General features: G+C 55.7%; 2 protein-coding genes across 5 annotated transcripts in view; one reads left to right on the forward strand and one right to left on the reverse strand.

The window, feature by feature from the left end:
• Nucleotides 1-456: 456 nt before the first annotated feature.
• Nucleotides 457-19,098, forward strand: Abcc10 (ATP-binding cassette, sub-family C (CFTR/MRP), member 10). The gene is made up of 22 exons (XM_005389768.2): nucleotides 457-1,353; nucleotides 1,519-1,690; nucleotides 4,009-5,233; nucleotides 5,345-5,572; nucleotides 6,362-6,518; nucleotides 6,749-6,858; nucleotides 8,679-8,758; nucleotides 9,299-9,470; nucleotides 10,817-10,915; nucleotides 11,225-11,414; nucleotides 12,253-12,330; nucleotides 12,456-12,650; nucleotides 13,006-13,159; nucleotides 13,288-13,477; nucleotides 14,905-15,248; nucleotides 15,654-15,823; nucleotides 16,260-16,420; nucleotides 16,677-16,927; nucleotides 17,805-17,950; nucleotides 18,024-18,121; nucleotides 18,254-18,366; nucleotides 18,638-19,098. The coding sequence occupies exons 2-22, from the start codon at nucleotides 1,530-1,532 to the stop codon at nucleotides 18,780-18,782; spliced, it is 4,467 nt and encodes a 1,488-aa protein (XP_005389825.2). The 5' UTR covers nucleotides 457-1,353; nucleotides 1,519-1,529; the 3' UTR covers nucleotides 18,783-19,098.
• The window catches only part of Dlk2 (delta-like 2 homolog (Drosophila)), a 5,025-nt gene continuing 622 nt past the window's right edge, over nucleotides 19,037-23,439 (reverse strand). Inside the window, exons 1-6 of one of the 4 annotated variants that reach the window (XM_005389767.2) lie at nucleotides 23,326-23,418; nucleotides 22,924-23,051; nucleotides 22,620-22,683; nucleotides 21,548-21,678; nucleotides 21,091-21,235; nucleotides 19,037-19,946 (exon numbers count right to left, since the gene is read on the reverse strand). In XM_005389767.2, coding sequence (XP_005389824.1) covers nucleotides 19,211-19,946; nucleotides 21,091-21,235; nucleotides 21,548-21,678; nucleotides 22,620-22,683; nucleotides 22,924-22,999 — 1,152 coding nt within the window. In that variant the 5' untranslated portion in view covers nucleotides 23,000-23,051; nucleotides 23,326-23,418 and the 3' untranslated portion in view covers nucleotides 19,037-19,210. Of the gene's footprint in view, nucleotides 19,947-21,090; nucleotides 21,236-21,547; nucleotides 21,679-22,232; nucleotides 22,369-22,619; nucleotides 22,684-22,923; nucleotides 23,052-23,325; nucleotides 23,419-23,439 lie in introns of those variants that run through there. The other 3 variants (XM_013516814.1, XM_005389766.2, XM_013516815.1) reach the window with 3 other exon arrangements.

Consider the following 23,439-nt stretch of genomic DNA (forward strand, 5'->3'; position numbering starts at 1 on the left):
AAAGTAAGTTGATGATAATTATGGATAGACACCAAGTCTCCATTTGCAGAAATGCAAATGGATAAAACAAGGTTGATACTTTCTAAAAGTTAACGAGTTAGCAGCTACTAGTCACTATAGAGAGCAGCTACTACTCACTGTTGCCAAGATAACTCATTAATTATCAAAGACAGTTGATAATTGATTGTAGATTTATAGTACAGTGGAGAAGGGTTCCTTTTCCCCCACAGCCCCTCCAGCATTTGTTACTGGTTGATTTCTTGATAATAGCCATTCTTCCTGGGGTGAGAAGGAATCTCAGTGTTGTTTTAATTTGCAACTCTCCATTGACCAGTGATGTTGAACGTTTTTTCACACATTTGCTGTTGTACTTCTTCATTTGAGAAGTGTGTATTCATCTCAGGTGCCCACTTTTGGATTGAGCCTTTAAATTTGTGTGTGGGGGGCTGATTTTTTTGAATTCTTTATATGTTCTAGATATTAGTCCTTTGTCTAATGAATAACTGGCTAAAATTTTTTCCCACTCGGTGAGTTGTCTGTTCACTCCGTTAATGGTTTCTTTTGCTGTCCGAAAGCTTTTTAATAAGATGAGATCCCAGCTGTTGATTCTTTGTATTTCCTGTGCAATTGTGGTTTTGTTCAAAACCCCATTACTTTCCTATTTTTTGAGAACTCCTTTTAGCAAACCACTTCCTTACGTACTCTTAAATTATTTATACAACTCTCAGCACTTTGGTATTGTTATTGTCGCTCCCGTTGTAAAAAGAAACAGATTCAAAGCGGTTAGAAAAATTTCCCAAGGAAGAAGATCACCAATGTTAGCGGCATTATTCCTCAGCACAGGAAGCATGTTTGGCTTCCCAGTTCTTTACGCATTAGTGAGTGTAACGCTGGTGTCAGCTAGTAAAAGTATTCCACATGGCCGGCTATAAAATGGATATGCATTACCAGCAGGGATGCGTCCGCGTCCACGTCCAAGAAACAGCACATAAACGTGCCTAAACACGGAGTCGCGCCCGCAGCACTGCGTCTGCGTACAAAGACACTGCAAGCCCGGAGCCCCGCGCATGAGCAGAGTCCTGAGCCTGGGAGGGACAGAGTACCTGACAGGTCTTCCCGCCCCTAGGGGGCGACCGCCTAGCCGGGCCCAGCACCTTGACCGCGAGCACGTCCTTTTGCTTCCCGCAGTGCTCAGGCTATTGGAATCCGGCGCAACACAACTTCTTTAGGTTTGAGGTTCCGGATACCTGGGTACAGCGAGACATAAAAAAGGAAAAAGCGGTGGCAGGGCAGTGATCCGGGCTCACAAATCCTCCAGCTCTAAAAACAGAAACTTCTCTTCCGTCCTCCGAGGTACGGCGAGGTGGGCGGGGTCTGACTAGGGGCGGAAGCGAGGCGGGGGGTGGGGTGGGTGCAGGAAGCGGCGCTGTCGAGGGGCGGGGAGGGGGCAGGGAGGGGCGGAGCTGGCGGGGACTGACAGGGACGAGCTCCGCCTGCTCATCCCGGCTTTCGTCTCAGGTGCGGCGTTCATGGAGCGGGTCCTGACACAGTTGTGCGGCACCAGCGCGGCACGGCCGTTCCCGCTGTGGGAGGGGGACACCACCGGGCACTGCTTCACCCAGCTGGTGCTCAGCGCCCTGCCCCACGCGCTCCTCGCCGTGCTCAGTGCCTGCCACTGGGGCACCCCGAGGTGGGTAGAGACGGCGTCCGCAGACCCTGCCTGAAGCCCCCATCTCCATACTCTCAGCCCCCTTCCACCTGCAGCTGCCCGCGAGGCCTGGCGCAGGGCAAAAGCAATGAAAGCTGAGGGCTTCCACTCAGCAGCAGGATGCCTGTGCCTGGGCAAGTTAGCTAGCTTCCCCGAGTCTCCCAGCATTGACAGGGGTAAATGAAATGATGCATCCAAGCATGTCACGAGTGCAATGCCTGACATATTTTTAAGGTCTGGTGCGTGGTAAAAATCATCACTGTTATAGACTTTCAGATGCCCAGACACAACTGTTACAAATTTAAGGCAAAATTAGGTGAACAGTGTTTTAACCCATAAAGATGACTTGGGTTGACGTTGTAGGACCTGTTCGTCAACACTTCCCTCTGTGGAAACTCAGTGTTTCTCGGCTAAGAAAAGCTTGTGTAAACATATGTACACTTAGTTGGAGAGAACACGGTAGGTAGAGGAGAGAGAAATCAGAAACTGAAGGAGTCTTGGGTTTAGGGCTGTAAACTGCCGGTTCCAAATTCACCTTTATTCTGTACCCGGCTGTGGAAGGCAGTTAGTCTCACAAGGTAGGACAGTCTGCTCTCTGCCTGTGGGTGTGCCTGGTTGATGAAGAAAGAAGTGTCTCCACCCAAGAGGAATTAGGGAGATAAAGAACTCTTCCCTTTGGTAGGAGGTGCAGCAGACCTGCTTGGTCTGGGAGTGATCTGCATTTTTTCCTTACCTGGGACAAGACAAAGGTCTAGAGAGGTTTAGTCAGCACAGACATCCACCACTTGCTCAGAGGAGGAGCTCCTAAAAATACAGTCTTAGCTGGGCTAGGTGCTCTTGTGCTGTGCCTGTAGTCTCAACTGCTTGGGCTGAGGCAGGAGGATTGCTTGAGCCTAGGAATTTGAGGCCAGCCTCAAAAACAAAAATTGACGTAGTCCTTTGAGAATTCAATGTAATGGGAAAGTAAGAAAAATCCTCATGTAATCAATCAATAGACATTGTGGGGGCTGGGGATTTAGCTCAGCGGCACAGCACCTGCCTGGCAAGCACAAGGTCTTGAGTTTGATTCCTGGTACCAGAAGAAAAGCAGAAAAAAAATAGACATTGTGCCTATCTCACTTTACTTAGCAGGCTTTTGTGCTTTGTTGGTGAGGATTAGAGAAATTCAGAATCACAGTTAGGAAAGGATGTCAGAGTACTTTGGGTCTTGACTGCTTACTGCTCTCTATTCCAGTGAGGAAAAGGACTTGGAACTTCAGCCCAGTGTACAGTCTGCAAGGATTCAGTGTTCTTTCTTCTGTTACCACATCGTAAAAGCTGACTTTGGTTTTAACTTAAATCCCTCCATTTAACTGCTATTAGGTGGATTCTTAAGCAAATCCAAAGTATTTTCATGTATGACTAAGGTAACTCAGCCCTGCCAGCAAATGGCATAACAAATTCAGTATCTTTTGCAATATGGGGGATTGGACCCACGGCCTCATGCGTGCTACACAAGTGCTCTATTTTGTTTAGTTGGGTTTTTTTGTTTGTTTTTTGGTCTTTTTTGAGAGAGGGTCTTACTATGCAGTTCAGGCTGTCCTTGAGCTCACTTTGTAGCCCAGGCTGGTCTCAAACTCACAACAATCCTCCTGCCTCAGCCTCCCAAGTGCTGGGATTACAGGCATGCACCACCATGCCCAGTGCATTTGTTTCTTGGGATAGGGTCTCCCTAGGTGGGCTGGCTTGAAATCACCACATAGCCCAGGGTGGCCTCAAACTTACAGCAGTCCTCCCATCTCAGCCTCTTGAGTGCTGGGATTAGAGGCATACAGATGTGCACCACCATACACTGTTTAAATGCTCTATACCCTTTTTTGGTACTGGGAATCGAACTCAGGACCTTGTGCTTGCCAGGCAGGTGCTTGTGCCGCTTAGCTGTATCCCCAGTTAAATGCTCTATTCTTGAGCTGTGGCTCCTTTTTGTTTTGAGACTGGGCTTTGCAAATTGTCCAGGCTAGCCTCAAACTCCTTTTTTTTTTTCCTAATTAGAGCCTTCATGGTAGGTACAAATAGAAAGTTGTTAATGCCTGTGGTAAAGAATGAATCAGATAGTGTGTATAATTAGAAAGTGGCCTGGGTCAATTTGGGAAGGCTTCCTGGGTGAGCAAACTCTGAGTTCCAGGATAAATGGGTACCATGTACAAGGCAGGAAAGGGGGGTCATTCCCTTTAGGTAAGAGTTGTTGGAGGTAAGGTCCATGTGTGGTCCCTGAGTCGGCTGTGAAGTACTTCCTCTGTTCTCTTCTCCCATGTCCCCAGGAGTCCAGATTACGCCCTGCCCTCCAGTCCTGGCTGGCGCCTCCGACTTGCAGCTGCCGTCCTGCTCTCCATTCTCCCACTGCTAGACCTCCTTCCTGTTGTTCTGCCACCAGGAGCAGGACCAGGTCCCATAGGACTAGAAGTGCTGGCCGGGGGTGTGGCAGCAGTGGCCTGGATCAGCCACAGCCTGGCCCTGTGGGCATTGGCACATTCCCCTAGTGGTCGTTCACGGGGGCCCTGGACTCTGGCTCTGGCAGCCTTTCTGCCAGCCCCTGCCCTGGTGCTGACTCTGCTGTGGCATTGCCAGCAAGACACATTTTTGCCCCCGCTGCTTCCAGGGCCCCTGGCCCGTCTGTGTCTTCTCTTTCTGCAGCTGGCAGCAATCTTGGCCTATGGGCTGGGCTGGGCAGCCCCTGGGGCGCCACCACGGGAACCCTGGACTCATGAGCCCTTCCTATCTTCCACGGGCCAGGAACCCGAGGTGGCTGAGGATGGAGAGAGTTGGCTGTCACGCTTTTCCTACGCTTGGCTGGGCCCTTTGCTGGTCCGAGGTGCTTGTGGAGAGCTGCGGCAACCCCAGGACACTTGCTGCCTTCCCCACAGGCTGCACCCGGCCTATGTGGCCCGTGCCTTCCAGGCGCATTGGCAGGAAGAGGCCCGGCTGTGGAGGGCCCTGCACGGGGCCTTTGGGCGGTGCTACCTGGCCCTTGGCCTGCTGAAGCTGGTGGGCACCATGCTGGGATTCTCAGGGCCGCTGCTGCTATCCCTGTTGGTGGGCTTCTTGGAGGAAGGGCAGGAACCCCTGAGCCATGGCCTGCTCTATGCCCTGGGGCTAGCTGGCGGCGCTGTGCTTGGCGCTGTGCTGCAGAACCAGTATGGCTATGAGGTGCGGAAGGTGACACTCCAGGCCCGGGGCGCAGTGCTCAACGTACTGTACCACAAGGCTTTGCACCTGGGGCCCAGGCGCCCTCCTACTGGGGAAGTACTTAATCTGCTGGGCACTGACTCTGAACGGCTGCTTAACTTCACTGGCAGCTTCCATGAGGCCTGGGGGCTGCCCTTGCAACTGGCCATCACCCTCTACCTGCTCTACCAGCAGGTAGGCCTGGCCTTTGTGGGTGGCCTGGTCTTGGCGCTGCTGCTAGTTCCCATCAACAAAGTAATTGCCACTCGTATCATGGCCAGCAACCAGGATATGCTGCAGCACAAGGATGCACGGGTTAAGGTGAGGGGCTGCTGGGGTCCTTCAGCACTCTGGGGTCCCACCCAGCATCCAGGCAGACGAGAAGACACATAAGCAGTGTCTTCATGCTGCTCTCTTGTCCCCGTTCTCCAGCTCATGACAGAGCTGCTGAGTGGCATTCGCGTCATCAAGTTCTTCGGGTGGGAGCAAGCAATGGCAGCCCGGGTAGAGGCCTGCCGGGCCCAAGAGCTGGGGCGGCTACGGGTCATCAAATACTTGGATGCAGCCTGTGTGTACCTGTGGGCTGCCCTACCAGTTGTCATCTCCATTGTCATCTTCATCACCTATGTCCTCATGGGGCACCAGCTCACAGCCACCAAGGTGAGGCCTGGGAGGTGCCTGGGAGGGATGGGAGGGAGAGGAGGTGGAGTGGAGATGTAGCTCAGGCCCTGGGTCCTGGGAGAAAGGAGGACCCTTGGCAGCCCTGCCCTTCCCAGCCAAGGGGACACTCTCTCAAGTGCTAGGATTTTGGATTGTTTTGCTTGTTTGTTTTTGAGACAGTCTCACTATGTAGTTTAGGCTGGCCTTGAACTCTCAGCCTTCCTATCTCAGCCTCCCAAGTTCTGGGATTACAGGCGTGCACTACCATGGCTGGCTTTTCCGGAACCTTGAAAGGAATTATTTTTCTTCCTCTTCACTTCCTTCTACTCCAGCTTCTAGTCAGGCAGGCCCAGACTTAGAGTTAGGTCCCTTTATCAGTCTAATGGCCTTGTGTGGGGTTCCATGATCCAGTACTGGATCTGGCCAGGAACATATGCTGCTGGCACTTAGAAAGTCTGAGGTGACCCAGAATGGGCTAGGCCTGCACGCTTATCACCACGAGACCTGGGGGCTAAGGTATGGCTCAATGATAAAGCATGCAGTTAGCATGTGCAAGGTCTGGGGTTTGACCCCCAACACCACAAAAAAAAAAAAAAAAAGCAACCTGGACCCCCAGAGGAACATGTAGAATTATAGAACTCAGTGTGGCCACCTCTGCCAGTTCTAACCTGAGCTTGCCCACCCAGGTCTGCTAGTGGCCTCCACAGACCTGACCGCAGGGCCACCCTAGGGCAGGCCTTGGGCTGCTCCTGGGGACCCGGTGATGCCTTCTCCCTTCTGCCCACTCAGGTGTTCACGGCCCTGGCTCTAGTGCGCATGCTCATTCTTCCCCTCAACAACTTCCCCTGGGTCATCAATGGTCTTCTGGAGGCCAAAGTATCCTTGGACCGGATCCAGCACTTCCTTGACCTTCCCAACTACAACCCCCAAGCCTACTACAGCTCAGGTATGGGAGCCATAGGGTGGAACCTGGCATGGGGTGTGGAGGAGCCATAGCCACCTGGGCACTCTGCATAGATGCTGCTGGCAGAAGTCTGAGGCAGTAGCATCCCAGCAGAGCAGGCCAGAAGACTGAGCAACTCTGGCCAGGTAGTTAAGGGCAGGTGAGTCAATGGCAGGCTCCTGTGTACCCTTCCTGACCAAGCAGAGCCCTGGGTAAGGGGCTTCTCTGTTCAGAGCCTCCCTCGGAGCCATCTACAGCACTGGAGCTGCACGAAGCCCTGTTCTCCTGGGACCCCGCTGGAACCAGCCAGGAGACCTTCATCAGTCACCTTGAAGTGAAAAAGGTTCGTTGGGCAGATACCCCAAGAGGGTCCCCAGAGAGTGGGGTGGTGGGGACTCAGGGACAGATGCAGAGGGCTGAACCCATCACAGCTGGATGGCCCTGCTGTTCTGATGGCTGTGGGAGGGAGTGGACGGACTGGGTGAGCAGATCCAGGCTGAGAAGAGAGGAACCCCATCTCTGAGTCTCCTTCCTCCATGCACGGCTCTCAGAATAATGCACAGTTCCCCAGCAGACCCCAGAGCTTATGCAGCATCCTGCAGGCTGGGGACCTGGGGTCGAGGGCCAGCCACCCCTTCCAGGCAAGATTTTACAAATGGGGTAGAAAGCAGCAGTCATGCCTTGTGACTCATGCTGCGCCAGCAGTCAAAGAAGTAACATTCCTGGCAGGAAGGTGACTCCTGCTCTCCCCAGCCCTGCATTTTTACTCTCTCCTGACCTCCGCCCAACCCTTTGCCCCACGGCTCAACCCAGAGTTCTTCAGCGGTGGCTGAATCGTCTCCACCACATTTGGCTCACGTTTCTGGCCTGGACTGTAGATTTTGTTTTCCTCTTAGTTCAGGCAAGACAAGGCTGGAATTTTTCAAAAAAATTTTACTAAGGTGTTGAGGCTTTAAAAAAAAAAAAAAAAAGTCATAGAAACCCACTGGAGCTGCCTTAAACAAACAAGAATTTGTAATAGGGATACAGAGATGAATTGCAGAATCCAAAAGCAACACAGCCAGATCTTAGAAACAGCTCCAAACCAGGCCTCAACTTGCAGATCTCTGCCCTCCATCTGCACGCTCTCTTTGCTGCTGCTTCTCCACAGGGACCCAGGTGCGACTGTATAGGAGATGGGATTGCAGAGAGCCCAACCATTTAAAGGCTGTAGCCAAGAGTAAAAGCTGCCTCTGGGGCTTGAGCCTGGGTTCCCAGGGAGGGTCACAGATGAATTGCTGCCCGTTTTGCAGTGGGTAACCCCTGACTGGTAAGATGGGGACATCACAGACAATTAGAGCCTCTAACACTCCAGTGTCTTTCACAGCAGAATTTTTTTTTTGGTGGGGGGGATGGTTTTGAGACAGTCTCGCTATGTAGCCCAGGCAGGTCTTGAACTCACTATGTAGCTCAAGTTGGCTTCAAATTGCCGATGATCTTCCTGCCTCAGCCACCCAAGCACTGGGATTACAGGTGTGTACTATTGTGCCTGGCATTTTTTTTTTCAGCAGGGAGATAGCTCTGTGAATGAGTTACAACTAAGAAATGAAGGGTCTCACTGTGTAGTTCAGACTGGCCTCAAAACTCCAAGTGATCCTGCCTCAGCATCCTGAGTGCTGGGATTATAGGCGTGTGCCACCACAATCAGCTTTTGAGAACAGAAGATTTTAAGCTGTGAATCACAAGAGTAGGCATCTATGCAGAGTGCTGCTTTTTGCCCAGGATTATTGGAAATCTAGGCACGGATTGACTTAGCTTTGTGAGCAGGCCCTAAATCCTTGCCTCCTCTCCCCCATTCTGGAGTACCCACCTTGAAGTGCAACTTGGAGTTGTTAGGCAGCTTCCTCTCATTCTCTCTGACAAGCTGCTCCCTCAGGGTCCCTGCACACAGCCAGTAACACTGATAGCAGCCCTGAGCAGAAAATGTACCCCCCAGCTTCTCTGGGTCCAGTACGGAGCTGGCCGCTGGGGCACAGTGGTCTGTGGGGTGGAGATTCCTTCCCTGCAGACCAACTGGAGCCCAGAGAGAAGCCCCAGGGAAAGGGCTGGCAGCCCAGGGAGACCACTGCACCCTTGGTCCTTCCCCTGGGAACAATGGGTCCTTACCATGTGGCTTCCCCACAGGGAGCGCTGGTGGGCATCGTGGGCAAGGTGGGCTGCGGGAAGAGCTCACTGCTGGCTGCCATCACGGGGGAGCTGCACAGGTAATGAGCCTCCCGTGCACCCTGTCCATGACTCTTCCCTGTAGTAACCTGACTGAGCACCTGCTGTGTACCACACACCTTTGTGGGGGACCAGGAAGAGTGAGGCATACCCTGTTTCTTGGGAGACTTTCCACTTAGGCAGGAGGAGGCAATCACAACAGCGAGTCAGCAGCCTGAGACCAGCATCAGAGCTGTAGTAGAGGGTGAAGGAAAGGTGTGGAGCTCTTCTTTTGAAATGAGGGGCTGTGCAGGGAGGGGCTCAGGGAGCAGTGTGTTCAGGAGGATAGCAGGGTGCTGTCACATCTCCCCAGAGTCCCAGAGTGTACACATGCAGCTGCCCGGCTGCGGCAAGGAGCAGTTTCATCCCCTCCCAGTCCATAATAAACCTCAACCTCAGAGGCTGTCAACCTGGCAAGTCACAGGACACAAAGAGGGACCTGGGTAGAAGGCAGCGGGCTGAGGAGGCTCCCAGGAGGCAGGGGGTGGGCACAGAGGACTCAGCAAGGAGCTGGTCCCCATGCTGCTTCCCTGGCTCTGCAGGCTGCGCGGACGGGTGGCGGTATGGGGGCTGTCCAAGGGCTTCGGCCTGGCTACCCAGGAGCCTTGGATCCAGTTTGCCACAATCCGAGACAACATCCTCTTTGGGAAGACATTTGACCCGAAGTTGTACAGAGAGGTGCTGGAGGCCTGTGCCCTCAATGAGGACCTGAGCGTGAGTGCCATGGTCCTCCCTCCCCATGTATCCCTGATATCTCAGACCAAGAAGAGGCTGTGTCTCCTGGGGCATCATTGGTCTAGCACCAGGCATCAGGCTCTGGTCCTCCCAGAGTGTCCAGCACCTGGCTGCCTAATCCCTGGAGGCCTCAGAGGGGTGATGGTGGCTGGGTTCCATGCAGCAGCTTGGAGAGGCGTGAGATGCTGGGCCCTGGGGAGGGTCTCCTGTGAGACGTAGCTCTATAAAGGTCTGCCTCTGGGTTCTGACTCATGAACCCTCCCACACACACACACACTGGGAAGGTTTGGAAGATTCAAGGTGTCCTTTGGAAATCCCTAAGTCCTTTGGGTTCCTGTCTACCCACAACCCCTGTACCAAATTAATCAGGAAAAAGAGATTATAGACTCTTCCAGGACTTCTCCACGGAGCCCCAGGGTCCCCTCCAGGACTGTCACTAGTACCCCACCAAGACTATGTGTAGAACTTCCCTGGAAAGGAGAACCTTTGACTTTGACTCCGGGGCAGCCTGTGCCCCTTCAGCATCTGTTTCTACACCAAGCACTTCTCCCCTCGATGTCCCCTGGGTTCTGGCTCCTGTTATGGGCACTAGGGAGAGGGTTGAGTAGCAGCTTTGCCCTTAGGAGACTCCTTGTCTAGTGGATCATGGGTTCTTCCTCTGGGTGTGGGGGCCCTTAGCTTAGTGGGCACTCCTGAAGCCCCAGGGAGGCTCAGGATGCATTTCTTCTGCAAGCCTGGGAAAGCTTTCACGTCATACTGGCCCTTTGTCACCCTTGCCTGTTATAAAGGCAAGGGAGTAAGTGCGACAGACTGGTTAAGAATCCGAGTTTGGACAGGCATGGTGGTGCACACCTGTAATTCCAGTACTCCGGAAGGCTGAGGCAGGAGTATGTCAAGTTTGAGCCCAGCCTGGACAACTTAGCAAGACTTTGTCTCAGAATAAGGGTGAACTGGGATATAGCTCAGTGATAGAGAACCCCTGGATTTGATCCCCAATACCACCAAAAATAAAAGTCTGGGTTTATCTCCTGGCCCTTATGAGCTATGGTCAAGGTAGGTGATCTTCCCAAGATTTGTCTCATCTGTGGAAAGGAAATAATACCAACTATACAAACTCCTAGTGGGGTTCAAACAAGATAATCTCCTAAAGTACCCAGCATATAGTAAGCAATTGGAATTGTGAGTTATCCTTTCTGACTCAGACTCCTCGCCCAATTTAAACCCTATCTCAGGCTCCCTTGACCTTCATCATCTTTCCTACGAAGGTAGGAAATGGGCAGAAGGTTTCGGGGACCTTGCTGACCCCTGGGGTCCTGTTCTACCAGGTTCTGCCTGCTGGAGACCAGACCGAGGTGGGAGAGAAGGGTGTGACCCTCAGTGGGGGACAGCGGGCCAGGATTGCCCTTGCTAGAGCTGTGTACCAGGTAAGCTAAGGGAGGGAGAGGCAGTCTGGAGCCTTGCGAGCTTGGCCAAGTGGAAGGATGGGAATAATCTTCTCTGCATCCAGTTTCCCAGCTCAACTGCACCCTGCACCTCTTTGCAGATTCAAAGCAGAATTAAAAGCCCAAGGCCCTGGGGCCCTATAAACCCTGGCCCTGAGCTCCAGCCTTGCCTGTTGTGGGGGGAAGTCCACCCCCAGGTCTCACTTCCTTCCCTGATACTATCGAGTGCTCTCACTGTCCCCTCTGGACTACCTGAGACTGGGGCCTGCCCACCTGCTTCCCCTCTCCCAGGAGAAGGCACTCTACCTCCTCGACGACCCTCTGGCTGCTGTGGATGCAGATGTGGCCAGCCACCTGCTGCACAGGTGCATCTTGGGAGTCCTGAGCCACACCACACGGTTGCTGTGCACCCACCGCACTGAGTATCTGGAGAAGGCTGACCTAGTGCTGCTCCTGGAGGCCGGGCGCCTCGTCCAGGCTGGTAAGGTGTGGGGGAGCCAGGCTGGGTGGGGGAAGAGAGGGACAGTGGGTTTTCAGGCGCAGAGCCTACCGCCCCTGCCCTGCTTTCACAGAACTGGCTTAGATGTGGGACTTGGAGCTTTATGACAGGTGCTTTTAGGAGCTTAGAGGCCCAGGACCTCAAAACAGTCTGATGTCCTCTGGCTGAGCAGGACTGGTTGTGTCCATCCCTCTGGAAGAACACGTGGTCAGGTTAGAATAGTCTCTTTGTAAAGAGAACAAAAACAAAAATCTTCAAAGGATTATGGTTCAGAAGACATGGTCACCTCCAGTTTCACCAGAGAAAAGGAAGAAATGGAGCCTCAACCAGAATGTCAGGAATTGAGTGTTAGGGATTTAAAAAGCTCCATGGAAATAAGAGGGGACTGTGGCCAGGGTGTGACCCACAGCTGTGACTGTCCTCCTTGGTCCCTCTGCTCGTCACACTCCAGAAGGATGGATGTGATGGGTCCTGCTCATTTGGGGGCATCCACAGCAAGACCCTGCTGGGGGCCGGGCGTGGTGGCGCACGCCTGTAATCCCAGCACTCGGGAGGCTGAGGCAGGAGGATCGTTGCAAATTTGAGGCCAGCCTGGGCTACAAAGTGAGCTCAAGGCCAGCCTGAACTGCACAGCGAGACCCTGTCTCAAAAAGACAAAACAAAAAACAAAAAAAAAAAAAACCAAAAAACCCAAACAAAAGACCCTGCTGGGGAGGGGGAGGGAGAAGGGCAGAAGGGACAGGTAGGTGGGACTGCACACACTTTAGGAAGGCCTGGTACAGACCAAGTGGCGCTTCCCCTCTCCTCTTCTGCCTTCCAGGGCCTCCTTCTGAGATTCTACCATTGGTACAAGCTGTGCCCAAAACCTGGGCTGAGGATGGACAAGTGTCTGGCTCAGGTGTGGCACAGAGGTGGGAGGCAGGGCCTTACTTTCCACCACCACACCAGACAGACTGTTTTGTTTTAAAGCTTGCCCGCTTCTCCGAAACCCTAATTTATCTATGACCTCCCTGGTTCTCACAGCCAGAGCTCCGCTGGTACAGAGCCCAGAGGCCACGAGCGAGGGCCTGGCAGTAGAGCAGAGCACCTGTGGACGCCTGCTGCAGGAGGAGAGCAAGAAGGAGGGCGCCGTGGCCTTGCACGTGTACCGAGCATACTGGAGGGCCGTGGGCTGCATCCTGGCCCTCATCATCCTCCTCTCTCTGCTCCTCATGCAAGGTGGGAGTCCCTTGGTCCCCCAAGGCCACGTTGTCCAGGTGGCCAGTACTATCACCTTGTACTGATCAGCACTGACTCCAAAGACTCACCAAGCATGGGCCACAGTTGGGACCAAAGCCATGCCCCCAATTCTGAAAGTCCTGGGGCCTGAGCAGCACACCCCATGGCCACCTTCTGAGCCCCGGCTGGGCCCTTTGCAAGTTGGAGGCCATGCTGTCCCTGGGGCGGAAGGGTGATGGCCTAGGACAGAGGCGCATGCAGGATGGTGGCAGTGCAGGGAGCCCGGGATGCAGGAGGGCAGGAGTGGAGTCGAGGGCACAGGCATCTCACAATATCCTCCTTCCATCCCACCCAGCCACACGGAATGCTGCAGACTGGTGGCTGTCCTACTGGATTTCCCAGCTGCGGGCAGGAGGGAATGGCTCTGGGGAGGTGCCAGCTTCTCCTACCCATGGCCCCTCAGGGCTCTTCTCCCCGAAACTGCTCCTCTTCTCCCCCGGGAGCCTCTGGTGAGTGGCAGCCTGGGCACAGGCTGGGCGGTCTCAGAGCAGCCTCAAGGGAGCAGGGGGCTGAGGGTGGGAGAAGGAAGCCCTGAGTGGCCCTACTTTGGGTTACCCATAGCCTCCTCCCCACCCAGCGCCCCAGTGTTCCCACTGCCCAAAGCGGCCCCCAATGGCTCCTCAGACATCTCTTTCTACCTCACCGTGTATGCAACCATCGCCGGCGTCAATTCTCTCTGCACGCTTCTCCGTGCAGTGTTCTTTGCGGCTGGCACCCTCCGAGCAGCCGCCACCCTGCACCGCCGCCTGCTGCAACGAGTCCTTCAGGTGAGGGAGTGGAGGGACAGCCCTGGGCCTGTGTCCCCCCAATGCATTCCTGCCCTTGGGATCAAATAGCCCCTCACCGATGGGTGCGGCACATGGTGCCCTGGAAGCCCACAAAGCAAGTCGCCTTCTGGGCTTAAATCCAGTGATTTGCGCTGATGGTTTTCCCACTTATAAAATGGGGCAAAGAGAGAACCTTCCTCAGTGTTCCATCACCTTTGGGTCTCAGGTGCAAAGGGTCAACCTTGTAGATCATGTAGGGCCCTTATCTTCATACCCTATCTTCACTTCCCCTGCTTTCCTGATAAACAACCACTCTAAGTATGCTCGGTATGTATTTTTGTAACATGCCTGTGTTTTGTGTGCCTGTATTTTTAACTTACTTAAATGATACTATGTTAGTGCTCACATTCTTTTTCTGAGGGTTTTTATGTGGTGCTATTTCTAAAAATCCATCCATGTTGCTAAGTGTATATCTGATCTGCTGACCCCATGTGCTTGTTATGAGCATTAAATTAATTAGCATATGGAAAGTTCATAGGATAGAGCATGGCACACGTTAGATGCTCACTTAGCAATTATGAAATTGCTGTCATTACAAATCCCTTTCTTGTCTATTGTTAGGGCCTCACAATAACCCTGTGAGGTAGGCACTGTCACCTTATTTTACTGCTAAGGAAACTGAGGCACTGAAAGTCATTTGACCTGTCCCTTGCCTAAAGATAGGAGTGCTCCCAAAATAAAAGCAGAAGTGGGAACAGGGAAGACGGGGAAGGGAAAGGGCTCACCTTGAGACCATACCTCCAATAGCTATCTATTATTGAGCACCTACTATGTGCCAAGCAGATGTGCCAAGCACTTGACTGCTCTGTAGGATTAGTCCCTAATCCTACCAGCAGCCCTAACAGGTGTAGTTCCATTTGTCCTCGCTGTTTAGATGAAGTGGAACAGGGGCCTTTGAGAGGCAACTGTGTCCTTAGCCTGGGGTCTCACATCTCCCAGTGTGAGAGCTGAAATTCAAGTTGTAGTCTGACTCCAGAGCCCGAGCTCTTACTATAACTTTGACTTTGGCCAACAATTCTCACCATGCTGTCTAGCCATGAGCAATCAGGATTCCTCCTGACTTCTGACTCATTGGCACTCACTAGCTGGAAGTCCCTATCTTCTGGAGAGATCTTAGCTCCTCACCCTTGGAGAGTATTGGATACACCTCATCCAGGGGGAGGGTTGGCCAGGAGTCGAGAGACCCTTTCCTGCCTGGGATGGTCTTCCTCCCAGCTCCACCAGCGCCTCCTCTTCTCCCAAGCCCTGGACATGCTTTACTGCTTTTTCATTTCTAACCTCGGGCCATCCCACACCTTGCCCCATCCCAGGGCATCCTGCCAACCCCTTCTCTCCAGAGTCCACCTTGCCCACCACCCCCTCTGCAGGCGCCTGTGTCTTTCTTTGACTCAACGCCCACGGGCCGAGTGGTGAACCGCTTCTCCTCTGATGTGGCGTGTGTGGATGATAGCCTGCCCTTCCTCCTCAACATCCTGCTGGCCAATGCGGTGGGCCTGCTGGGCCTCCTGGTTGTGCTGGGCTCCGGCCTGCCCTGGCTGCTGCTGTTGCTGCCACCGCTGAGCATTGTGTACCACCGAGTGCAGCGCTACTACCGGGCCTCCTCGAGGGAGCTGCGGCGCCTGAGCAGCCTCACCCTGTCTCCGCTCTACACCCACCTGGCCGACACCTTGGCTGGCCTCCCTGTGCTCCGGGCAGCTGGGGCCACCTATCAGTGCGTAGGGTCACTTGTCGTGACCAGAGCTCATAGTGGAGGGTGGAGGACCCTGGAAGAGGGACATGAGAGGCCGGGGGAGCCCAGGCCTCCTGAGGAAGAGTTGGGGGTGGGGGTCCTAGAGGAAGGGTGAAAACAGAAGAGAACGTGAGGTAGAGCAGGGCCCCCCTTCAAAAGAGCACCTGTGCAGGGTGGTACACACCTGTGATCCCAGCACTCAGGAGGCTGAGGCAAGAGGATTGCAAATTCAAAGCCAGCCCAGGTCACAAACAAAAGCATACACAGGGATCACTGCATTCCTGAGTTGAGGCGCACAGGTGCGTGGGTCAGCTCTCAGGACGAGGTGGGTTTCCGGGAAGGTGGGTTGGTGCAGCAGGGCGGCCCCGTTTCCCTCTGCCTCCCCAGGTTCGAGGAAGAGAACCAACGCCTGCTGGAGCTGAACCAGAGGTGCCAGTTTGCTTCCTATGCCACAATGCAGTGGCTGGACATCCGGTTGCAGCTCATGGGGGCAGCGGTGGTCAGTGCCATTGCAGGCATTGCCCTGGTACAGCACCAGCAGGGCCTCGCTAACCCAGGTGCCACTCAGACACCTCGCCCCACCCCAGACCCCTCGTTCCTGCCCCAGACCTCTCCCATGCTGTCCCCCAACCTGTCCCCCTTGGGCCAGCATTCCCAGTGCAGATGGCCCTGCCCCTCACCATCACCCCCATTTTGGAGTTGAAGAAACTGAGTTTCAAGGAGCAATTGCCCCCTGGGTGGTGGGTCTGAGACTGGAATAAGTCTTCACCTCTTCCCTGCTCCCAGCACCCAGCCCCTCAACTCCCCCCCCATCTCTCACTGTCACCCCTCATGGCTTCCACAGCCTACCCCCCTCCCTCCCCCAGCTCCCAGGGGCCTGGCCTTGGGCCATCATCTCCCTGTCTCTTGGCCCACTTCCTATAAGCACTGTGTCTGCACCCGGGGTTCCCCTGGCCTGCCTGCCTTCCCCTAGCACTGTGCTCATCTCCCCAGGGCTGGTGGGGCTTGCGCTGTCCTATGCCCTGTCCCTCACGGGGCTGCTCTCGGGCCTGGTGAGCAGCTTCACGCAGACGGAAGTCATGCTGGTGAGCGTGGAGCGGCTGGAGGAGTACTCCTGTGACCTGGCCCAGGAGCCCCGGGGCTGCGTGCTGCAGGTGCACCGTCCCCCACCCCAAGCCAGAGCCTGCAACTCCAAAGGCCTTGTCTCTCCCCACTCCTCCCTTTACTTCTCACCATCTTTCTGTGCCCCCTCCGCTTTTTCACGTGGTCGCCAACGTTCTCCACTGCATCCCCGTATCCACCCCCCATCCCTTCTCTTACCCATCCACTTCCTGTTACTTTCCCTGCTTCCAGCCCTCTGTACTGTGCCTCCTCCTTGCCTCACGGTCTCCGTCTATCTCGCACCCACAGCCTACCAGCTGGCTGACCCAGGGGAGCGTGGAGTTCCAGGATGTGGTGCTCGTGTACCGGCCGGGGCTGCCCCATGCCCTAGATGGGGTGACCTTCCGTGTACAGCCCGGAGAGAAGCTGGGCATTGTGGGCCGCACGGGCTCTGGGAAGTCGTCCCTGTTCCTAGTGCTGTTCCGGCTGGTGGAGCCCAGCGCTGGGCGGGTGCTGCTGGACGACGTGGACACCAGCCAGCTGGAGCTGGCCGAGCTCAGGTCTGGGGACAGGGATGGGGCACTGAGGGGGAGAGGCAGCCAGGAACCCTGGCACTTAGAGTGGGTCATAGCCCAGAAGGTATCTGTAAGCTTGGGACGACCAGGGGCAGTGGGGGCAGAGGTGCGGGATGAGACAAGCAGGAGGCAATGAGAATTTGGGTCAGAGTTACAGTAGTGGCCTCGGTTTTGCTCACTGTGACCCGGGCCACATTTGCAGCTTTGTCTTCTTTGTGCACCCTTTGAAATCAGAGCTCTCAGGGGCTACAGCCACAGATGCCAAGGTCCCTTGTCCCCGGGCTCAGCTGGTGGTACCTGGGACAGCTTGAGACTTGAGCCAGTTGCCCGTGGTCACAAGTGGCCTCATGCTTGCCCTAGATCCCCTATCCCCAGTTGCCCAGGGTCATTTCCTCAGCTCCCTGTCATGGAAGGGGCAGGAGGCTGGGTCCTAAGCCCTGGGACTTAATGTTCCCTGGCCCTGCCTCGTCTAAGTGGTGGGCTTCCCTTTATAGTTCAACCTTACAGGCCCTCAGGACTAGTCCTCTCCTCACACATCCAGTCTGGTTGTCCCCTCCCTAGCCTGTGCTGTCCCTGGAGGCAGTATCATATCGTGTAGCCTGTTCACTTCCTCTGTCTTGGTTCCTCAGTGAGATTTGGGCTCCTGAGAATGGGGTCCAGGTCTTTGGCACTGCCCAGAACCCCACCTGAGTGCCAGGTGCCCAGCTGGCTCACTGGGCATTGGGTGGGGATGTGGTGTGAAGCAGAGGGCTTATTCTCAGCCCCCATCCTGGGCTCTCCTAGAAGTGCTAGTCCCATCCCTAAAACCTACGCTTTGAGAAGTGGCCATATCTCCAGTTGGCTCCCATGTCCTTCTCCTCAGATCCCAGCTAGCTATCATCCCCCAGGAGCCCTTCCTGTTCAGTGGGACCATTCGGGAAAACCTGGACCCCCGCGGCCTGCATGAGGAAAGGGCCCTGTGGCAGGTCCTGGAGCAGTGCCACCTGAGCAAGGTGGTAGCCTCCATGGGTGAGTGCTGTCCCTGATGTGGAGAGCAGGGGGGAATGCGGGAGGCCTGTAGTGATGCTGCTGTGCCCTGCAGGTGGCCTGGACAGCAAGGTGGGCGAAGGGGGCCGGTGCTTGTCCCTGGGACAGAGGCAGCTGCTGTGCCTGGCCAGGGCTCTCCTCACGGATGCCAAGGTGAGGCATAAAGGGACACTGGAGGGGCCTGGGCAGGAATCGGGATGTGTCTGGGGGGCTGGGACGGGAAGCATCACAGGGAACAGAGCTCTTGGCAGCCTGGGCTACAGCTCTCCGCATACCATGTTCCAGATCCTCTGTATCGACGAAGCCACAGCAAGTGTGGACCAGAAGACGGACCAGCTGCTGCAGCAAACCATCTGCCAGCGCTTCGCCAACAAGACCGTGCTGACCATCGCCCATAGGTGCGCCGGTGCCCAGAGAGAACCTAGAACTGCCCTCCAATCCTTGTAGGGACCCTAGGGTCAGGGCTCAGATCCTGGCTCCTACCTCCAAGCACTGCCCTGACCTTTGGTGGCACATTGTCTGAGGGGACCTAGCAGTCTCTCCTGCCAGGGACCGAGGCCTGTGGGGACATACCTGTGCTGGGCTGGAAGGGCAGAGGGACAATGGGTCAGCTTCTTCCTGCAGGGCACCATCCCCTGCCCCCTGTACTGACTACTGTCTCCTACACAGGCTCAACACAATCCTGAACTCAGACCGGGTGCTGGTGCTCCATGCAGGAAGGGTCGTGGGGCTGGACTCCCCTACTGCCCTGCGTGACCAGGGACACTCAGGATTCCAGCAGCTGCTACAGAGTGGCCTGGATGGAGAAACCTGAGCCCCAGGTTGTGTCCCCCAGGACCGTTCCCTCCCTCTGAGCAGCAGGGCTGGCGCAGAGGTGCTGGCCACTTGTTTACATCGTCCTCCAAGGCTCTACCTCTCGCCTCCTTCTGGAGGGGACAGGAGCACTGCTGTTGTCTTGGGAACCACTTCTTGGGGGGCCAAGTGCCAAGGCCTCCCTTGGATCAAGCCTCTGTCCTAGTGCCCCTCACCTCAGCCATAGGCGGACGGTTTTTCTGCCACAGGAGCCCATTTATATTTTTATAGTTTTATTTGATAAAACATTCTGTGTATTAAAAAAATAGTATTTCTGGTGTGAGGCTGAAGCTCCTTTGATGCATACATCCGTGCTGAGGGGCGAGGAAGGATCGCTACAGTCTGAGGTGTGGAGGAGGTGAGGATGGGGGCTGGGCGCCCCCACCGCCATCACAGCGCTGTGGTCTTGCCCGGCTCTGGGGGCAGGTCTGGTGACAGGCTCAGCCCTGCTGGCAGCATGCTCACCTGACACTCCTGGTCCTGCCGGGCAGGGGTGTAGTGGGGCGCTGGATAGCAACAAGGTCCAGGGGGGCAGATGCCCCGGCGCCAGGCCCTCAGGGTCAGCAGCACGGTGGCCAGGACCAGGGCAGCGGTGAGAGCCCCGAACACGACCAAGGCCACCAGGCTTGACTCCCCCAGCCCAGCCTCCTGCCTCCGCACCACCTCCTTCACTGAGATGCGCAGCAGGCCTGCGCCTGCGCTATGGGGCACTGGCCCTGTGGCAGGGACCACCGCTGCCGAGGTGGGCCCCACGGGGGTGCCTGCTGTGGTGGCAGGATCTGGGATGGGTAGGACAAGTTCACAAGTCTTGCCACTGTAGCCGCTGGGGCAGAGGCAGTCAAAGTCGTGGACACGGTCCCGGCAGCGGGCCCCTCTCTGGCATGGGCGGCTGGCACAGTCGTCCAGGTTGATGGTGCAGAAGCGTCCAGCAAACCCCTCAGGGCAGAGGCAGGAGAAGCGGTTTATGCCGTCCACACAGGTGGCACCATTGGCACAAGGCCGCATCAGGCAGTCGTCTACATTCACCTCGCAGTGGGCACCCACGAAGCCCGCCAGGCAGCGGCATGTGAAGTTGGGGGCAAAGCCCTGGTCATCCTGGCACTGCCCGCCATTCCGGCATGGGGAGCTATGGTGGCAGTGGGAAGGGACATAGATACTGACTTCTGATGCCTGTGGGGTGGCCCAGGTCAGCATCCTAAGCCCTGGCTCCCCCTCCTACCTGTGTCACCTTAGGTCACTCAGTCTCTAACATCTCATTTTATTTCATTTTTATTTACTTCTTTTTGCAATACTGTGTATTGAACCCAAGGCCTTCACACTGGGCTCTATCGTTTTTTCTTTTTTTGTACCTGGAATCGAACTCAGGACCTTGCGCTTACCAGGCAGGCGCTTGTGCTGCTGAGCTATCTCCCCGGCCCAACACACCTGGCTCTATCTATCCCTAGTCCTTTTGTATTTTTTAAGACAGAGTCTTCCTAAGTCACTAAATTGCCCAGGCAGAGCTTGATTTCATGATCCTCCCACCTCAGCCTCCCAGAGTGCTGGGATTATAGGCACAATGCCTCAAACACCTCATTTTATTTTATTTTATTTTATTTTTGTCTTTTTGAGACAGTGTCTCGCTATGCAGTTCACGCTGGCCTTGAGCTCACTTTGTAGCCCAGGCTGGTCTCAAACTCGCAATAATCCTCGTGCCTCAGCCTCCCAAGTGCTGGGATTACAGGCATGCGCCACCACGCCTGGCTCTAAACACCTCATTTTATTTTATTTTTTTAATACCTCATTTTAAAAGAGAATAAAAGTAGTACCAGCTTCTCAAATAGTGTCAGGCAGTGAGCACAGGGTCTGGCCCAAAGGCAGGGCTCAGGATAAGTGTGCTATTATTATCCTCACAACCAGTCAGGCCTGAAATGGAAACCAGGGCAAGTCCAGCCCTGTGGGCCATTTCATCGTCTGCACAGTGACATGCAAGGCTGGTGCGTGGGACATCTTTAAGGGCTGCGGGCCTGCTTGTCCCCACTCCCTGACCATAGCAGTCACACACGATCTGTTCTGCCTCCTGCCCTAACCGACTGCTGTGGTTGGAAAAATGGTGCAGAAAGCATCAGGAAAGTTGAGAATCCTGAGCCCAGGGCACTTTGCCACACTGGAGTCTCATCATGGAGTGGCTTCCTGTGGTGTGACCCTCAGTCTCCCACCCTCTCTTCACTCCTGCCTCTCCCCGTCCTGTCCCCAGCTTCGCAAAACCTCACCCTGGGCCCAGCACTCACCCTACCCGCTCGCAGGGCCCGGCCTTGCGCTCGCACTCCCGCCCGTGGAAGCCAGGTGGGCACACGCAGTGGTACTCGCCACCCCCATCATACACACACTGGCCTCCGTTCTGGCAGGGGGACTGTGAGGTACAGATGTGCTCGTCTGCAGGGGAGACAAAGAAGGCTCTGGGGTGGCTGACACATCTGCCTCCAGATGACCCAAGGCTGTGTTCCCAGCAGCTCCTAGGGCACCGCCCCAGGGTGATCTAGGGTCTCTGATCTGTAAAATGAGTAGAGTTTCTAGCCGCTGCCTTTCCAACCTCACAGAGTTAATTCACACAACAGATAAATTGAAAAAGATAAAAGACTGCTTTTGAGGATATGAGCAGGACACAAGCTGAGCTCAATAAATGCTGAAGGACAGTCCCCTAAGACACACAGCCTCCCCAGCCAACAGCTCACCTCTGCCCCCTACCTTTGTCGCAGAATTTGCCCGCCCAGCCGCCATGGCAGATACACTGCCAGGGCTGGTGGCAGGTACCGTGCTGGCAGCCAGGCATCCGCACACAGCGCTCACAGTGCAGCCCCTCCCAGCCTGGGTCACACCTGATGGGAAGAAGACACAGGGTGAGGGCTGGGCGTTGGGGGAGTGGAGGGACAAAGCAGAGTTTCTAGAAACCAGGAGGCTGTGTACGGGAAGGCAGACTTGTCCAGGTGGGTGTGGGGCTGTGCAGGGCCATAGGACACACAGAATCAGACCACCAGGCACCTGCACTTGGGCCCTGCTTGTGTACCTTGTCTAACCTTTCTGAACCTAAGTTTTCTCACCTGGAAATTGAGATTACTCCCCACAGGCTGTGTGAGGAAGAAATAAGACAATGTCTGTGAATACTCTGAGTACCATTTTTGGCATAAACATTTAAGGGAAGAGAGGCCTTGAAAGGTTAGGACTATCTTCTTACCGAATTCCAGGACAAACATCTGACCTGCTCAATTGCTAAATTGCTCAGGCTGGGCTAAACTTGCAATCCTCCTGCCTCAGCCTCCCAGAATGCTGGGGTTACAGGCCTATGTCACCATTGCCAGCTCTGTGTTTCTTGAACTACACACATCTCCTGCTGCAGCACCTGCCCAGCCACCCCACTAAGTCAGTTACTTAACTCATCAAGAAAGAGCCTCTTTCCCGGAGAACTACTCCCAGCCACCTGCATGCAGCCTTTCCTCCCCAAGCGGCACTTCTCTTTCCTTCATCTTCCCCTTGCCTCCTGGATCTGATCTCCAGGTCCCTCTGGGTATCTGGAGGAGCAAAGTTCAGAATCCCTGGACCAGACCTGGGATGGTGAAATCGTGGAAGGTGGAGGAAGCAGACAAAGGTGGCAAAGGGGAATGGCCCAGTGGGGGCGAGGAAGAGGCAGCCTGTCTGTTTTTCACGCTGCTGAGAAACAGTGGGGCTCACAGGAGAGTCCTAAGCCCCTCCACACTGCGTCGGGGGATGACGTGGGTGTGAGTGTGTAGGGCTGCTCTTGGAGAGCAGAGGGTCTGGATACCTGCAAGAGCCGTCGGGCATGCAGCAGCCGTGGGCCAGGTCGCAGTGGACACTGCAGTCATCAGCTGCAAGACATGGATGTGAAGGCGGTGAGCCTGGGCCAAGGTCCGCTCTCTGGGGCGCGGGACTCGGGAGAGGATTCAGGGCTCCGAAACCCGGCAACACAGACCGTCCCACTCCCAAAGGGACTCCCGGGTCTCGCCTTCCCCGCGGTCGGAGCAGCTGCAGTGCCGGGTCCGGCCGGCAGAGGTCAACGTGCTCGCGGGTGCAGAGTGCAGGACCCGAGCCGAGCGGGGCTCGCTCACCTCGGGCCGGCTGACCCGGAGCCCCTAGGATGCACAGCAGGCACACGAGACGCAGGCAGCGGCAGCCGCGGGGCATGGTCGGCGCCGGGCCCAGAGGCACGGACGGCAGCACGCACGGGCGCGGACACCTGTGGGACGGCACGGGCTGGAGGCTGTGGGACGCAGAGAGCACGGCGCGGGCGTGGGATCGAGTGGCAGGGGTGCGCGAGGAGGGGCGCCGGGCTGGGAAGGAGAGGAGGGGTCTGACGGCGGAGGATGGGCAGGCTCAATGCCAGGCAGAGATCGCGGGGAACGGAGTGGTCGCGGGGGCCCGGACAGCGCAGGGAGGCGGCTTTGAGCGCGAAGGGGACGCGGGGACCGGAGGGGGCGGCTCGGGGTCTCCCGGCAGCGCTTAGTCCCCACCCTCCGCCCTCCACGCGCACTGGCGCCCACGTCCCCTTCCTGCGTTGCGCGCGCCTGAGCAGCGCAGGCCCGGAGCCCCAGAGCCCGGGTCCCCGCGCGCCCCCGGCCGCGTCC

This window comes from Chinchilla lanigera, unplaced genomic scaffold, assembly GCF_000276665.1.
Source record: "Chinchilla lanigera isolate Chin_1 unplaced genomic scaffold, ChiLan1.0 scaffold00036, whole genome shotgun sequence".
NCBI lineage: Eukaryota > Metazoa > Chordata > Mammalia > Rodentia > Chinchillidae > Chinchilla > Chinchilla lanigera.

Excerpts from the sequence above, each read along its gene's own strand:
- Abcc10 (XM_005389768.2), top strand. The coding sequence starts at position 1,530 with ATGGAGCGGGTCCTGACACAGTTGTGCGGCACCAGCGCGGCACGGCCG. Across the intron at positions 8,759-9,298 it reads ATCACGGGGGAGCTGCACAG|GCTGCGCGGACGGGTGGCGG; the intron begins GTAATGAGCCTC and ends CTGGCTCTGCAG. Across the intron at positions 10,916-11,224 it reads TTGCTAGAGCTGTGTACCAG|GAGAAGGCACTCTACCTCCT; the intron begins GTAAGCTAAGGG and ends CCCCTCTCCCAG.